The 17412-nt window shown below is 46.3% G+C and overlaps 2 protein-coding genes across 6 annotated transcripts; both read left to right on the top strand.

The window, feature by feature from the left end:
* The first annotated feature begins 117 nt into the window (after positions 1-117).
* On the top strand, positions 118-8782 carry LOC117962294 (methyl-CpG-binding domain protein 3). Of its 5 annotated transcripts, none has more exons than XM_059015046.1 (7): positions 118-233; positions 4767-4926; positions 5359-5496; positions 5851-5941; positions 6302-6479; positions 6692-6844; positions 7676-8782. In XM_059015046.1, the coding sequence occupies exons 1-6, from the start codon at positions 220-222 to the stop codon at positions 6837-6839; spliced, it is 729 nt and encodes a 242-aa protein (XP_058871029.1). In that variant the 5' UTR covers positions 118-219; the 3' UTR covers positions 6840-6844; positions 7676-8782. The 5 variants fall into 5 exon arrangements, with proteins under 5 accessions (XP_058871029.1, XP_058871027.1, XP_058871026.1 ...); XM_059015044.1 differs by lacking the exon at positions 118-233 and adding an exon at positions 687-814; XM_059015043.1 differs by lacking the exon at positions 118-233 and adding an exon at positions 3007-3264 and having other exon boundaries at positions 4767-4920.
* A 1954-nt stretch (positions 8783-10736) lies between these two features.
* On the top strand, positions 10737-17340 carry LOC131721852 (RNA-binding protein MEX3B-like). Its single transcript, XM_059014937.1, has 2 exons — positions 10737-12039; positions 14300-17340. Exons 1-2 carry the CDS (start codon positions 11553-11555, stop codon positions 15634-15636), a joined length of 1824 nt encoding a protein of 607 aa, XP_058870920.1. The 5' UTR covers positions 10737-11552; the 3' UTR covers positions 15637-17340.
* The last annotated feature ends 72 nt before the right edge of the window (positions 17341-17412 follow it).

The following is a 17412-nucleotide window of genomic DNA, read 5'->3' as shown; positions in this document are numbered from 1 at the left end:
TGCCCGCCCGCTGGCCTCCAAGCCTCCCTCATTCATGCGTCTGTCTTAATCTGGGACTATTTGTCATTGTGGCGCAGGGATTCCGGCTAATCAAGTTCTGCATGATGATGCTCCATTCATGCATTGACCGGAGCGGGTGGGGGAGGGAGCGAGTGAAAGGGAGAGGGGTGAGGAGGCTTGAAACACACTCAGATCGGGGAAAGGGAGAAAGGATGCGAGATGGACACGAAACAGTAAGTCTAGCGGGGACTCGGTGAAAGGAGACACTTTATAATACACTGTCGAGGCGCTCTTCCCTGCAGTCACAGCCTGTATCAACAGCGCAGGTTTCTCACCAGCGTGCGTGAGCGTGGTTATAGTGGCGCTGGGAGAGAAGAGAGGGAGGAAAAGCAGGGGGGGTCAAAAACGAAGCTGCAGTTTCATTGATGGTGATTTTAAAAGCAGACTGGCGGTGTGTTACAGTATTTACAGCGCTCTCCCGCTAGACTGCCGGCTGTTAGGAAGCGGATTGCATAAAGAGAGCAGAGCGATCAGTCTATTCACCGTGTGTATACACATACACAACACGCACCGTTTGACAGGAGACTCGGAATAGAAACAGCGTTGCTGCGCTGTGAATTGCGCTTCCCTTTGTTTTTTTTTTCTTCTCATTACCGGAGTGTAAATCTCCGACTAGATTTCGCTACTTTCTTTTTTTCTTTTTTTGTTTTGGGAAATCGTTACACTTTCTTTCCTGCGCTCGCTCGCTCGTTCTTTCTTTCCGCCGGTCTGTGCAGTTTCTGCACTGGGAGCCGAAGATGCAGCAGCGGGAGAAGTAAGTTGGTCTCGTTCGCATTGTGTTCGAAACTAAATGACGTGTGCTGTTGCAAATGAAAAGGCTCGTGGAGGTGCTGAGCGGTGTGAGCCCCGGGTGGGAGTTTCAGCGCATAGCCGGTCCTTCTCAAAGCCACGCACTTTGGAGCGCTTTGTGTCAACAACCGCTGCGCTTTGTTTTTGTGCTTGCATGCTGGACTTCATTTTAATTTTTTTTTTTTATTGAAATCTTGTTTTTTTTTTTAAAAAAAAAAAAACGACAAAGACACCGCATGCAGTATGCAGTGTGTGCGTTTTAGGCAATATTTTCTTATGTTCCCAATATTTTATGTATTCTTTATTTTATTTTATATATATACATAAATGTGTATTGTTTGTTTTTTCATCCGCGGATGATTGATTGATTCTTCTTGTTAAATGTTTTTTTTTTTAAATAATTCATATATATTAAAGTAGATCGCATTGATTACAATGGACCGTTTTTATTTAAAACATACATGGCTCTTCAAAACAAGAATGACGTTTCCTGTCTGTGCACGACGCTCACGAACCTCGTGTGACTGTTGATGCCTCGAGTTAAACCCTTTACATTACAGTGCGCGTTACAGTCGAGTTCCTGGCGTTCGCACGTGCGGGTGGTTTCGTTTCGTGCAGTTATCACTGTATCCTGTTCTTGCTAATGTTGCACATAATGCATTCTGATACAACCCGGAGTGATGGAACTGTCACAAAGCGAAGCGAACCTCTGCAGATCTGCAGCAGTGTCAACTATACTGCAGCACCGCTTTAGTTTGTGTCATTAAAACCCGTTTACGTTAAGAGCAACACTTCTCTCTGTGTTACTTATTCAAATATATACTTTTTATTTATGTATGTATTTATAAAATGCATGAAATGTATTCTGTGCATGTTAAACCGGCGACGCTTCAGTTGCACACGGTCCCAATGCCTGCTGAGAGAGCCATCTGCTGACTTCGTGAAATAGCGTCGAGTGAATATCACTGTACCTGCGGAATACACATCTCAGCAGTGGACTGAGATTAAAAACGAGTCTTTCAACTGCTGTAGCTCATGAATTATATTTTTGAAGTAGGGTCTAAAGGAACCTCAGCGGGTTTATTTATCACTTTTTAAAATCTGTATTTAAGAAGGCTGTGACCCATAATCCCGTGCTGAACATAAGAGCCGTTTAAGTGTCCGCAGTGAGCAAAAAATAAATAAATAAAAGAGTAACTGTGAAGGGAATGCATGTGTGCTGGCCTGTGTGTTCAGAGTGGGGGAGTGCGGGGTGTTTGACAGGAGCAGCCCGCGCCTTTCAAATCACAGGACGCGAAGGGTCCCAAATAACGTTCTTTTATATTACTATTAGTATTTGTTAAATGTGTATTTTCCTGGAGGTGCTGTTGTCTGTATACTCATCATATTAAAGTGACACACAGTCCTGTATACTCCTCATATTAAAGTGACACACAGTCCTGTATACTCCTCATATTAAAGTGACACACAGTGCTGTATACTCCTCATATTAAAGTGACACACAGTGCTGTATACTCCTCATATTAAAGTGACACACAGTCCTGTATACTCCTCATATTAAAGTGACACACAGTGCTGTATACTCCTCATATTAAAGTGACACACAGTGCTGTATACTCCTCATATTAAAGTGACACACAGTGCTGTATACTCCTCATATTAAAGTGACACACAGTCCTGTATACTCCTCATATTAAAGTGACACACAGTGCTGTATACTCCTCATATTAAAGTGACACACAGTGCTGTATACTCCTCATATTAAAGTGACACACAGTGCTGTATACTCCTCATATTAAAGTGACACACAGTGCTGTATATTCCTAGTCTCGTATTTTGTAAAGCGCTTTGTGATGGTGGTCCACTATGAAAGGCGCTATATAAAAATAAAGATTATAATTACACAAGAAGACGAAGTTCAAACAAACGATTATTGTTTGCGTTAATGTTCGGGTTATATATTGTGTATGTAAGAAGATATCTGGTTTACCTTAAAATGTTTGGAAACGCAAAAAAAACAAAGAAACGCTTTTAAAATGTAAACTAGGTATTATTATTATAGAGGGACTAGTTGTTCATAACCCTTGCGCGCCTCTCGCGTCGGAGAGGAGTGCTGCGGCTCCCCCAGTTGTTGCGAGTAAAACCGCGTCGCGGCGGCGGATGGATTTCGAGAGCGACAAAGCGGCGAGCCGGAGAGGGAGAGGAGGAGAGAGACACACAGCGAATCAATGAACAAAAAGATAGCATAAAGCCGCCTTTCGTTACCAAAAGAATCCTCTCCACGCAAGGATATAAACGGGAGAACATGGAGAGGAAAAGGTGGGAGTGCTCGGCTCTCCCCCAGGGCTGGAAAAGGGAAGAAGTGACCAGAAAGTCGGGTTTGTCAGCGGGCAAGAGCGATGTCTATTACTATAGGTACTGAGCGAGGAAGGGGGCATTGTGTAGATACCATCATGGAGGCGGGCGAGGGGGGTGGCGGTAGCAGCGCGACATCGGGGCCACTCGAAGCCGGGGTTAGCGCGCAAAGTTTGGGTGGGTAAGGGGGGTGGGCGATCCACCGCTGCACAGGCAGGCAGGCAGGCAGGCAGGCAGGCAGGCAGGCAGGCAGGCAGACAGACAGACAGGGGTAGCTGAGTGAGCGACACGACAGGGTTCTCTATTGTCAGCAAACCGTCACAGGCAAAAGCGTGGGAGGAGGCGGGGTGAATGCTTCTCTATCATTGCTACAGTCTTCAGTCTGTAGTTAGTATTATTGAAGGAAAGTGGCGGAGATGCGGAGTGCTCGACCGAACTAGTTGCCAGTCGTTCAGAGGTACTGTAGTAGTTATTAAAGTTTACATGCGCACTGTATAGTGTAATATACCCATTAATAAAACACTTGGCCTTATTTATTAAATATAAATATTCGTGAATAGTAAGTGGGTGGTGCTCGTGATATGCATGCATGTGTTATGTGTACCTTTTTAAGAAGCAGTTTAGTGCACCCGAGGTCCGGGTGTTGTGTAGCTTGCTGCTTCTGTGCACAGTGGACTGGGGCATGGAGAGTGGAACCAGGCACAGCTAATAATAATGTCTACTTGCAATCTGTTCAATATTGCTCTTTTGCCTCTTCTTTACTTATTGAAGTTGCAACGCATTTGCCAAGGTGTTGAACTCGCTACTCTTATGGATCCAGCGCAGTGACGATGTGTTGCTAATGTAGTTCAGGGATATTGAAGTTCATGATGCCTTTCTAGTGTTGGCTTCCACTCTACTAAGCTCTTGTCTCTCTAACAGTGTTCAGGGTGCCTGTCTGTGTCAGTACTCTGGAGCCCTATGCGTTTTGAAGGGACACTAATGCTTAATAACCATAGTCCTTTGCTGTTGAAGTTTTGTAGTGATAGCCCTCTGTTTTATTATTTATTTATTTAATATTTCAGTCAGACCCAACCCCCATATGCTGCCGTTTTCCCAACCCAGTCTGTCCCGCTCTCTTGTGTTTTCTGACCTGCTCTCTCGTCCCCTCTTGTGTTTTCTGACCTGGTCTCTCGTCCCCTCTTGTGTTTTCTGACCTGGTCTCTCGTCCCCTCTTGTGTTTTCTGACCTGGTCTCCTGTTCTCTCTTGTGTTTTCTGACCTGGTCTCTCGTCGTCTCTTGTGTTTTCTGACCTGGTCTCTCGTCCTCTCTTGTGTTTTCTGACCTGGTCTCTCGTCCTGTCTTGTGTTTTCTGACCTGGTCTCTTGTTCTCTCTTGTGTTTTCTGACTTGGTCTCTCGTCGTCTCTTGTGTTTTCTGACCTGCTCTCTCGTCTTCTCTTGTGTTTTCTGACCTGGTCTCTTGTTCTCTCTTGTGTTTTCTGACCTGGTCTCTCGTCCTCTCTTGTTTCTGTAAGGGTTCCTCCCCAGTCCTGTAACGGTTCCCTGTGTTTCTCGCCCGCAGCCCCAGTGGAAAGAAGTTCCGGAGCAAGCCGCAGCTGGCCCGCTACCTTGGCAACTCCATGGACCTGAGCTCCTTCGACTTCCGCACCGGCAAGATGCTGATGAGCAAACTGAACAAGAACCGGCAGCGCCTGCGCTACGACGCCAACAACCAGGCTAAGGCAAGAGCAAGGGGGCAGGGGTCCAGGACTAGCCTTCTGTTCTGAGCACTGTAGCGCTGTAGCAGTATAGGATCTGTTAGTAATCTGTGGAGCCAAATGAAGTTTTTTCAGCCCCAGGATGATTGAGATTGACCTTTAGGTGCCTCGAGACCATCCAGGTGTGTGTATTTACTTGCATACAGACACCTAATGTAATTATTACAAGCACCAAAAGTTATAACCTGACTTCCCTGGGAAAGTTCATCCATAACTTTACACACCCAGTCAGGAGATATACAGTAGTACTTCAGGAGTAAAATACCTTTGTGTTCTAGTGTTGCAGAAGAATGTCTTGACCAAACGTTTGTCTAATCTAAATGTTGATTTGTAAAAGCCCGTCTCTGTAGCCCTGTGGTTTGCTGTGGTTTGAAATATCTTGTTTTTTCGCTGCAGGGTAAACCCGATCTGAACACGTCCCTCCCAGTCAGACAGACGGCCTCCATCTTCAAACAGCCGGTTACCAAGGTGACAAACCATCCCAGCAACAAGGTGAAGACGGACCCACAGAAAGCCATCGACCAGCCCCGGCAGGTAAAGGGTCCGCTGTGGTTCTGACTCGAAACAGTCTGGTACTGATGGCTCTTGGATACAAGTCCTGCTAGCTGGTTCAGCTCCAGTCATGGCTGCTTCTAATATAGTAGAACCCACTCTTACAAGTGTTCAAACGAAGCTCCCGTCTGCTGTAAGAGACGCGAAGGGGCAGAATACCCTGCATTCCTCATGTGTTTAACTGTGAGGTTCCACTGTGTTTTATAGCAATATCAAAGTGGGGCATTGCCATTCGACCTTTTTATAAAGTAGAATTATATAAAAACAAAAAAAGGGTTTTAAAAGTTGCTGCATTGTATTTATCATGTTAATAACCCCCCTCCTCTTCCTGCGCAGCTGTTCTGGGAGAAGAAGCTGAATGGCCTCAACGCGTTCGACATTGCAGAGGAGCTGGTGAAGACCATGGAGCTGCCCAAGGGGCTGCAAGGTGAACAGAACCACGAACCCCATGTCGTCTGCTACACGCGCACGCACGCACGCACGCACACACACGGGCCAATCCAGCTCAAGTTGATCAAAATCTGGGGAGGTGTTTCCTCTGTGCTTGATTATACAGAAAAACTGAGGGAAAGGGGTTGTGCAAATACCCTTTGGTCCACTGGAGCTTGAGTGATCCGTAGCTGTTGTCATCGTTAACCAAAGTCCTGCTGCATGGTTATTGATTAACTGATTAATTGATTGGTACAAACATTCCAAGTTGTAGTATAAGAAAGGGGAGTGGCTGCAGCTCCGAGCTGGTGTCAGTGACGTGGTGCTGTTGTGTCTGCCCCCCCCCCCCCCCCTGCAGGTGTGGGCCCAGGCTGCACCGATGAGACCCTCCTCTCTGCCATCGCCAGTGCGCTCCACACCAGCACCGCGCCCATCACGGGACAGCTCTCTGCCGCTGTGGAGAAGAACCCCGGCGTGTGGCTCAACACGACCCAGCCGCTCTGCAAGGCCTTCATGGTGACCGACGAGGACATCCGGTAGGGAAACACACGCTGCCCTGGTGCAGCTTGCATAGTGTATGCCTGTTTGCAGCAGCCAGTGCATTCTCAAATGGCTTTAGTATTAATGCATTCAATGTTTTTCTTCCCCCTCTGCCTGAGTAATGAATAGGTATTGTAAGTATTTTTAGTTTGAGAACTGTTCTGCACACACAGTAATTTTCGCAATGGTGCGTGTTCATCTTGCGCAGGAAACAGGAAGAGCTGGTGTACAACGTGCGGAAGAAGCTGGAGGAAGCACTAATGGCGGACATGCTGGCTCATGTGGAAGAGGCATCATGTGATGGGGACGCTGTGAAGGAAGAAGGGGACGAGACAGAGGATATGGAGGATGTATAGCAAAGGTGAGGAGCTGAACACGGGGACAGAGACACTGGAGGTCTTGTGGTAAAAGCTGAGGGCAGGCAGTGTGGCTCAGAGAATATAGATTAACCCTTTGCGGTCCATTTATTAAATGCGCGTCAGGCACGCCAGGTCTATTTTATTTTCACACGCGCAGTTAATTTTAGACGCGCTGTTTAAAAGTATTTTTTTTCACAGTCAAACGGGTTTAAATGGCCCTGCATATCAACAAAGCACTCGCTAGGCATCTCCAGCCCCGCCCCACCCATTCGTTCGCTATAGCTTTCACCTACGTAAGAAATAAATAATAATAATAATAATAATAATAGTCTTACATACCGATCAATCATCTCCTGATCACTCGTTTTATCACCAAACTCCTCAATAATGCGATCCAAGTCATTATTTTATTACTATAACATCTCAAAAAAGCTCTGCAAATGTCCGTGTTCTCTGTGCGCTGATTCACAGGCAGCCAGCTTGTTTACTTACGAACGCCCCGTTATCTGATACCAGGGCCATGTATGACTAATCATGAGATACGTCTTTTTTTTTTTTTCGACTTGTCTCGGCTCCTGTCGCTCCCACTCGGCCATTGAATGGTTTTCTCGACTTTTTCCGGAGAAAAAACGACACAAACCCGTTTTTTGCGTTTCTATAATGATGTCGGACAGGGTCCGACAATGGACCTGATAGGAATAATTGTAATGTCGGACCAGGTCCGACAATGGACCGCAAAGGGTTAAAGATGGGGAGGCAGTGATGGTGCTTGAAGCTGAGAAGCAGTGTCACTTAGCACACCCTAAAATCTTGTCCCTTTCCTTTCCTCCAAGGGCTGGATCCCACCTCAGAAGTCGCACAATAACAGAAAAACGACCCGGACATCACCCCTCTATCCTGACCCACCTGGTCCACTGCACATAGTCGCCCTTTTGGAGGGACCTTTGGGAATCCTGAGCTCCCGGCAACGCTCGCCGTGACGACAAAACACAAGACTCTCTTCGAATTTGAATTATTATTGTTATGAATAATATCTTTTTATGTTTTTTAAAGAAAGTTAAAATGCAACACCCACACAGATCAGCAGGTTTCTGGACTTGCCGCTGGTATTGATTTTACTGTAGTGTTTCCTGTTGTGTTTTTTACATGCTTGCTTTTTATTGCTTTCACTAGAAAGTGTGAGGAATGACGCACAATGATCATTAAGATGATTTGTACTTGTTTTACCTGTGATGTTAAGACACACCCCCAGCTCCTTGTTTTAATTGCGTATTGGCATCCTTGAAATGAATTTGAATGTGGTGCCTGGAAGATTGCCCTGCCGTGTCGCTTCCCAAGCAAGCGCCTTACTTGAACCCAGAATGTGGGTTTTATTATTTTATAATTTAATTTTTTAAATACACAGAAAAATAACTTACAAGTTGCTGTGTTCTACCAGCGTTATTTTATGAGCTGCTCCAAACCCCTGTCCGCTCTGCTGATCGGCAGAGAGCTGACTGAGCCAGGGTGGGGAAAGTAGGCTTAAAAATAAAGACTCTTTCTGACCCATTGACTTGCTTGGTTGAGACCATTCTGGCTTCTACTGTGAGCTCTGTGAGACACACTGGGTCAGATTAACTTTGCTCCAGTGTTGGAAAACTTAAATAACTCCATGCTGGTCATTTTAATATATATATATATTTTTTTTTTTTTTCTTTGGTGCTTTCTTTTAACTGCACTGGTGTAAAGGCTCGGTCAGTCTGGCCCCATTGTCTCTTTTCTGTAAAAGTTACTTTATATTTCAAAGCAGATGTGCACTGTTTTTGTACAAGAAAAATATCTAAATTGTGGGCTTAATGAGAAGCACAGTGTTGACTGGGGAAGGCTGCTTTTGGTTTGCAGCGACACCTGGCATGGCTCAGCCTGCTGTGTGTCTGGACAGTGTGACACCGCCCGGCTCCAGAGGGCTCTACTCCTGTTGGCACTGGCAGCGGGGATGGCACAGGTGCTGTAGCTGTGCCAGTCACTGCCCCATCCTGCTTACGAACTCTGTGCCCTGTTCCCCCTCCCTTCCCTTCCTGATTCACGCCCAAACAACTAAGCTAGGAACCATTCCACCTCAGCAACCTGCTATTGCTGAATTTTGTAGTTAAAATATGGATATAAACTTTGATAACAACTTGTCTTTGTCTGACTCCTTTGTTTAACTACAGCAGAAGCCCAGTCATCTGAACAGCTTGGGGGACGTAGAAATAGTTTGTATGAATGAACATTCGGATGAACGTAAGTTTACTAAGAAACATCAATACATGTGCATATATAGTACTCTAAAGGTTTATTTAAACATAGCATTCTTCTCATAGCCCCAAACACGGTGTTTCCTTAGTGTTACACTGAAGCATTTTGTGACGAAACGGTTCTAACTCTGCTGTATCCGTGCTGAGTTTTTTTCCCTGCTAAGTAAATCTTGTCTTTTTAAAATCTGTGCAGCCACCCATCACTAGCTTTAACCCTGTCCTCTATGCAATAGCAATGCTTTCTCTTGAAGTGCTGGTCCTGCAATGGGAGAGCCTGTTTCCCTGTCTTGCATGGACCACGTGGACAAGCTCTTTCTCTTTCATTGTCTTCACAGTCGCACAGTTCTTCGCAGTGCTGTGGCGGTGCTTCATTCCATGGTCCTGTTAAGGACGATGCACAAACTACAAACAGATAGTTCCGTGTCATGCCTCTAAGAAGCAGCTCGCTGTGAAATGCCTGATAACCTGGCTCTGCTGGCTCCAGATGTGGAGGCCTAGCTTCTTCCAGGACTGCAGCATCAGCATCTGGGAACTTCACAAGGATGTGCTGCAGCGGAGTTCACAGAGGTCAGAGAGCCTACTGACTACAGGACCCAGGTCTGCAAGAAGAGGAAGTGTGGGGTGCAGGGAGCAATTAGTTTCATCTGGATACACACGCACACAACCACAGTGCTTTGTGCTTTGCCAGCTAGGCCCAGACCACATGCTGATTTCATTAGTTTGGGGTGGGGGTGGGTGAGTTTACACTGTAGTAAGGATAATTTTTCATAAAAATAACTACCGGGTTAATTTTGGCTCAATAGCAGATAAACTAGCTGCGTATGCAAGCACAAAAGCTTGTGTACCTTAATTGAAATCAGAGTACCGTTTTTACATAAGAAAGTTTTTGTTGATCATAGGGAAAGAAAACAAAGCGCTATGTATTATTGCCAATACACTTGCTTAGAGTCTTTTAAACACCCCTGTAGTAACTACACCCGTTGGAAATCTGTGAACAAAGGAAATCAGGAAAACCATGCTTCAATTAATCCTGCACATAACTAAAAACAATAAACAACTTGTTTTTAGTAGCCTTTACAATAAACAAATGAATCACACGCACAACTATAGCGAGGATAGCTGCCATCTCCAGACCTATTTATAGCGGGCCAGTAGTATTCAGTCTTTTGTTCCTGATCTAAACCAGTGTTATTAAATCTGAACTGGATTCGATTGCACTGAACACCAGGCACAACACAGCACACTGGACATGCAGTGTTGAAACGGGCCCTGGCTGAATGAAGGTCAGATTAATTTAATATTCCAGCGATATAATGCATATAATGTATATGTTAATCACACTTTGGGCTGCTCTACATACAAAACCTAACACTGGCACGTACATTTTCAAATGAACAATACATCTTCTTAATGTTATTTTTTAAATGTTTGTTTGACATTAAAACGTCTTCAGCAACACGTCTATCTCTACAATATGTAAAATAACAATACTAAAAAACAAAAAAAAAAAAACATGTATATTATTTAAGTGTGGAGAGCGCATGACGTTGTTGAATGTTTAATGAAATAATTAAATAAATCAAATTTTTTAAAAAAAAGAAAACGACTGGGCCTCGCCACGCACGTCCACACTACCCCTCCCCCTCAATTGCCAGCTGACTGACGCAGTGCGTGGCGCCGCCGTGCACATGTGCGTGGCCTCTGAACCCATTGTTGTGCTGCGGGTGACGTCAGCGCGCTGAGCAGGGAGAGGAGCCCCGAGTCAGTGTGGCGGTGTGCGCCCTGGCCAAACAAAGGAGGATCAGGGAGAGAGGGACTGGAAGAAAGAAAGCTAGGTAGCGTGAGTGAGAGGAAAAATAGCTAGCTAGAGAGAGAGACATAGAGGGGAAGCCTGCTGTAATTGCACAAGCCAGCCTCCCCCTCCCAACACCCATTTATCTTCATCCCACCCTCTAGAGACGAAGGAAGGAAGGAAGGAGAAAGAGAAAGACACTGAGGCAGACAAACAAAGTGAGCGGAGACAGAGAAGCGCAGGCATTGCCCGAAAAAAATAAACTGCTTGCTTTCTTTCTTTTTACCAAATATAAAAAGTGTGCGATACAGAGTAGAAGGAAGAAACGCGCTACCACGATTGATTTCGTTTTGCGGGTCCTAAAAAACAGAGGACAAAGAAAAGAAACTGGTTTTTATATAAGAAGTAATAGGGGGAAAAAAACCTTAATCAACCAGTTACTCCGGGAAGACAAAGACGGGAAAAGGGGACGCTGGTTCAAGGCGCACGGTGACGCCTTATTTCCAGACGACTTTACCCCAGAATTGCTACTTTTAGCTTCCCCCCCCCCCCCGGTGTGTGTCTCTTGGATACCCTCGTTAGTTTTTTAGTTGGTGTCTTCTTAGCAATAAACAGCGGTCCCTATGATTTAGGAAGGAGACCATGCCAAGCTCACTCTACCACCCAGACATCATGGAAGGCGAGTTGATTGTAAGCAGCCACCACGGCGGAGGAATGACTACAGAAACCGAGGACGGGCACCAGCGGGACGAGCAGCACCAAGAAGCGCTCCGGTTCGCCCTGGACCAGCTCTCGCTGATCGGGCTGGAGGATCGGGGCGAGTGCGGAGGGACAGGGGAGACAGACCCCACGCTAGTCGGGCTGGACGATGGAAGCTGTAACGGCGTCGGGGTTGGATTCATCGGGCTGCAGATGATGGAGCACCCCGGCGGCCCTTCGTCCTCGCCGACTTCTTGCTCCCCTCCTCCAGACATCTTCGGCCCGGGTTTCCACATGGCAGCCCAACACCAGCACTCCATCTTGGGCGAACAGGTGAACGTGATAGGATGCCGAAAGAGGAGTGTGAACATGACCGAGTGTGTGCCGGTGCCCAGCTCCGAACACGTCGCCGAAATCGTTGGCAGACAAGGTAAATATCTGCATTTACTTGTTTTAAAAATAAGAAATGAGACTGACACATACCCCCAGACTCAAACAAAGAGGGGGTAGCGGTGCTCGACTAGAGACCGCACAGCGTGCACCAGTCTGTTACAAAAGTAAGCACCGCGTATTATGTATTTGTGTGTATATATATATATATATATATATATATGAGCAATTTGGTTATCACACTAGTGCAAACTTTCAACACAGATACAGCAGCAAGCATTACACAATCTCTCTGGTTTTAAGTACAGAACGCCCCGTCCCTTTCTTTGGGAACAACGTCTTAATAAGTAACAGCTTAACACGTGCTTTTATCCTAATGCAAGACTTGAAAGCATTCGATTTACTGCGAACAGGAACACAAAACAAACGTATACAGAAAAGTGTCCCTACTGTTTATGATGTAGCGTCTATCTGTGTGAGACGTTTCCCCGAATAAAACTGTGAGTTGAACTGTGTTGTTTTTTTTTTGGGGGGGGGGTTGTCTGCCGGTTTTGGATTTAAAACACTGACACCCCCCATCTGTAGTCTAAAGGTACCACGCTTGGTTGTATTCAAAATGAAGGCAGCAAAAAACATGTCTGCTCTTTGTTTGCAAACTTCTTTGTGGCCGTTTTGAACAGATTGATTATGGGAAGGAAAGTTTGCGTGTCCATTCAGTGCGGCATACAGGGTAGCGCCCGGGAGACCTACACCATTGGGAATGTATACGAATGAGAACTTGAAGGTTGCGGTTTTATTATGTTAATGCAAGGGTAGTGTAAGCGGGAGGGGGAGGGGGAGCCAGACAAAGCACCCGGGTCAAACTAACTGGGCATGTCTGCACTCGTCTTAACAAAGGGACACGCGTGCTTTCCCCTTTAAATGTATATTGAGCTAGTTTTATGTTGCCTTACAAAATAATGCCAGGAGGGATCCCGCCCTATTTTAATGTACTGCTGTGAACTGCACGGTAGATTACAGTATTGATGTGCATTTATAAACAAGGTGGCCACGCGAGTTACTCCAGCCTGCAGTGTTTTTATGATTTTTTTATAATAATTTAAATGAGACGGCGTTGCACGTTCCCCTGGTGCAGACTTTACCTGGCTGTGTTTGGGGAGCAGGCGGCGGGGTGTTAGCGATGCTTTTCGGGGTGTCTGCCGTGTTGCAGTAGCAAGATGCCCCATTGTTCTCTTTGTTTGAAAACCATGCTGCTGCTTTTGCACGGTGACATCACAGCCTTCGCATCTTATTGGTTGGCCGTTACGCACCGCCCTTTTTAAAGGGACACAAACCAAATGCACGGGGAAAAAATACAAGACATCAGGGCCTTTTGATGTATATGGGTGAAAAAAATATTAACAGCGTCCAAGTTGGCGTTAATGCAAGTCTACCGTACCACAGGAATACATGTTATATTTGTAAGGGATCAATGCAGACTTAAGGAGTTTGTTTGTTTTTGGTGAGCTGCCTGACTCCTCAAAGCAGCACTATCAGAAACCTAACAAATGATGCTGAGTGCCTTCCACAATTACTCTCTAAATGATAACTGTTAGAGGGTCTGGATCGAGTGGCAGCCAGCAGTCTAGATCTGCTAATTGTATGTATCTTCGTGCCAGGCAGCAGTGTTTGAAAGCTGAGCTTTGGAACAAAGGAAGTCCCTGAAGTAAAACACACGGTACAAATTTAAAATAGTTTGAGTTGATACACAGATGGAGGGATTATCAGATTGGGGCCATCTCCTATGCTAATCCATTCCCCCGTAGTCTCATTTCTTTTGACTAGTTTAATTTCAGCACAACAGTAATTAACTGGTGAGCGACAAAGACCCATGCAGCTGCAGCCTTCAAGTGAATAAATCTGAGAAGGGAGCTTGTGGTGCGCTGTCTGAAAGAAAATATGCGACATTTTGGGATTATTATTGGCCATGGTAGTGAGAATTTTTATTTGAGCTTTTTTATGGTAATTTGTAAATGGAAAATGACTTCTGTCAGTCTTTTTTAATTTGGAGAGACAATCTAAAGCTTTCCTATAAGAAACTTCAATAGTCCAACATACAATTTTCAACAAACATTTATACATCTGTTGAAAGACGCTTTTCTTGTGAAAGCGTTTTGTCTGCTAGAAAAAGTTTCTTCAGACTATGTAACTTTTAAAATTGTGTCTCAATCTCCCTGCTGTCTGTGTTTAGACTGACTCTGGCCCCTTCGCTGGTTGTAATAGAGTAATTATTTGTCTTCTCCCCTCCTCCCTTTGCCCAGGCTGCAAGATCAAGGCCCTGCGAGCGAAGACTAACACGTACATCAAGACCCCGGTGCGCGGCGAGGAGCCCATGTTCATTGTGACGGGGCGCAAGGAGGACGTGGAAATGGCCAAGAGGGAGATCCTCTCTGCCGCCGAGCACTTCTCCATGATCCGGGCCTCCAGGAACAAAGCCAGCGCGGCGGGGCTGGTGGGTGCGCCCGTCCCCGGACCCCCCAACCTGCCAGGCCAGACCACCATCCAAGTGCGCGTGCCTTACCGCGTCGTTGGGCTGGTTGTGGGGCCCAAGGGAGCCACTATCAAGAGGATCCAGCAGCAGACTCACACCTACATCGTCACGCCCAGCCGGGACAAGGACCCAGTGTTCGAGGTGACGGGCATGCCGGAGAACGTGGACCGCGCCCGCGAGGAGATCGAGACGCACATCACGTTGCGGACCGGTGCCTTCGTGGACCTGCAGGGAGACAACGACTTCCACAGCAACGGCACGGACGTCAGCCTGGACGCCTCCGGTCTGGTGGTGGGGGCGGGGTTGTGGGCGCGGCCTACCAACAGCACGCAAGGTACAGCCGCCTCCGCCGCTCGCAAGATCGCCACTGCAGCCTTCCGCAACGGCAGCCTGAGCTCGCTCGGCTCGGGATCCACGGAGTCGCACTACAGCAGCGCCGGGGGCCGCATCGCCGACACCAGCCCGACCAGCCCCTTCAGCACTGGCAGCGCTGGCGGGGGGGGTGCAGGAGGGGGCTTCGCGTTTGGAGGAGACCCCCATGCTGCTCTCCCGCCTGCTGACGACTTGGGATTCGAGTTCACCACCGGCGCGGGCAACATCTGGGCTCCTTTTGTCAATGGCTTGTCTCAGACTGCATGTCAGCAGCAGCAGCAAAGGCGCAACAGCGGGCTGAGCGCGGGGGCCCTCACTCCCCGGCTGTCCCCCACGCTGCCTGAGTCTGTGGTTCTGGATCACCCGCTGGCCCGCAGAGCCCAAAGTGACCCCCTGAGCGCCCTCTCCTGGCTGCACGGCAGCGGCTCAGCCGCGTCTTCCTTCTCTGGCAGCACCACTGGCTATTCCTCTGCCTCTGCCTCCTCCCTGCCGGGCAGCCTGTCCTCTGCAGCCTCCGGTGGCTCCCCCACCGACTCAGAAGGGGGCATGCTGGGGCGCCTGAAGAGCGCACGGGAGTGTTCGGTCTGCTTCGAGAGCGAGGTGACAGCCGCCCTCGTCCCCTGCGGACACAACCTGTTCTGCATGGAGTGCGCGGCTCAGATCTGCAAGTCAGCTGAACCGGAGTGCCCAGTCTGCCACGCCCCAGCTACCCAGGCCATCCGTATCTTATTATAACAGATGAAATGAACAGGGGGAGGGAGAGGAGAAAAGAAAAGACAGACACCGACTTACTATCCTGTCGGACACAGCTGCTGCACATCCAACGATCCCAGAAAAAAATAGACGCAAAACACTCTACTACTCTACTACGACTACTGCTACCACATAGAAACATTTTTAAGACGGACTTAAACTTGTGTATTAGTATTATTATTATTATTATTGTTTTTCGGACTGCAGAAGGTATAATGTTGCCCAGATAAACGAAGAACGTTTACTCAAACACACAAAAGCTTGGTGATTTTGAGGGAGGGGATGGGATGGGTGAGACTCTAAGGTGTTATCAGTCCAATGCTTCTGTTTCTGAAAGTCTCAGCAAGTCTTAAACAGCATTCCGTCAGGAGTTTTAATAAACAGGAAAGGTCCAGCACTTTTTTTTTTTTTTTTTTAAATATAAAAAGTTTAAGGGGTGGGTGGGGGGCACGTGTGTAGAGTTCAGGGATTTGTAGGTAGCAAGATATTTTTAATTATTTTTTAATTATTTTTTTTTTAAAGCAGAGTTTTATCTTGTACATAAAAAAATTAACAAGACCAAAAGTAACTTGGAGGGTGTTTTTGTTTTTCTAAAACGTCCTTTGTGTTTGAAATCATCTTGACAGAAAAAAAAAACTGTACAAAACCTTTTTTTTTTTTTTTTTTTTTTATAAATATATATATGTATAATTTTATTTTTTGTACTCTCGTCCAGGGGAAAACAAAATCGCACAGAAAACAGTTTCAACACTGAAGTGCACGAGCTTCCAGTTCTCCTTCAGCAGTGTTTAACACTCAGAGCTGGCCCCAGTCCCTCCACAGTCACAGCCTGGGGTCTACAAGGTAAAAATCGGGCTGTCTCATATTGCCCCCTTACGAGAAATTGGGCTGCTTCATACACTTCCCTGATCCTGAACTCCCTAGTAAGCATGCATTAATAGCACACTTCTAGATATGAAACTGTTGGTCAAACTTTACTTGGGGCTGTAGTCTAATCCTTGTGGGAATTAAGAGAAAGGGCGAGGCGGGCAGGGGGCAAAAGGTAGCTTTCAGTAGGGCATTTTCTTGCCTTATCTGTACCGTTATTCCAGTAACCACCTTGAAGGGCTTCTGCTAGGGACAGAAAAGGCAGTACCATAGCCATGAACTACCCCACACCCTAGCTGTTAGAAACTGCCCCCCTTCCCCCACACACACAGAAAGGAGTGTTAAACACACCACAGAATTTGTGATCTCTGGAGACCATTGCTATACTAACCAGTGACACCACATCCTCAGTTTGTGTGTCTGATCAATGGACATTTTCTATGTGTGTGTGTGTGAATAGCCGACTACATTTAGGATATTAAATACCAAACAAATGCAGAACCTTACATTCTGATGCATTAACTAGGAGTCTTATTTATAAAAGGAAAAATATCTAGTGTGAGCTTTTTCATGCAGTCTTTTTTTAGAACAATTGTCCACAGACTTCGTTTTCAAAACCAGTGGGTTGTTCATACAGTAGTAAGGGACGCAAGATCTGCCATTGTCAGTAAGTTCCCAGTAAACAAATCGTCTGTTCTCATGTATTGGGGACCGGATTGTTTTTACCACACGGTTCGTGCTGTAGACATTTCTCCAGTTTGTATTCCTTGCTTTACAATAACGGTTGCCTGCCCTGTTTTTTTTTTTTTTTTTTTTTTTTTTTAAATAACCAAAGTCTCCCTTTTACTAGGCTTGCACCATCCTGAAACTATCTGTATAAATACTAAAAGC

Source organism: Acipenser ruthenus, chromosome 49, assembly GCF_902713425.1.
Source record: "Acipenser ruthenus chromosome 49, fAciRut3.2 maternal haplotype, whole genome shotgun sequence".
In the NCBI taxonomy this organism is placed as follows: domain Eukaryota; kingdom Metazoa; phylum Chordata; class Actinopteri; order Acipenseriformes; family Acipenseridae; genus Acipenser; species Acipenser ruthenus.
This window is presented reverse-complemented; position numbering and strand designations above follow the sequence as displayed.

Bases quoted from the DNA above. Each gene is read 5' to 3' on its own strand.
- LOC117962294 (XM_059015042.1), top strand. From the start codon at position 3,155: ATGGAGAGGAAAAGGTGGGAGTGCTCGGCTCTCCCCCAGGGCTGGAAA. The intron at 4,927-5,358 runs GCAAGAGCAAGG...TTTTCGCTGCAG, and splicing joins ACGCCAACAACCAGGCTAAG to GGTAAACCCGATCTGAACAC. The intron at 6,480-6,691 runs GTAGGGAAACAC...CATCTTGCGCAG, and splicing joins GTGACCGACGAGGACATCCG to GAAACAGGAAGAGCTGGTGT.
- LOC131721852 (XM_059014937.1), top strand. From the start codon at position 11,553: ATGCCAAGCTCACTCTACCACCCAGACATCATGGAAGGCGAGTTGATT. The intron at 12,040-14,299 runs GTAAATATCTGC...CCCTTTGCCCAG, and splicing joins CGAAATCGTTGGCAGACAAG to GCTGCAAGATCAAGGCCCTG.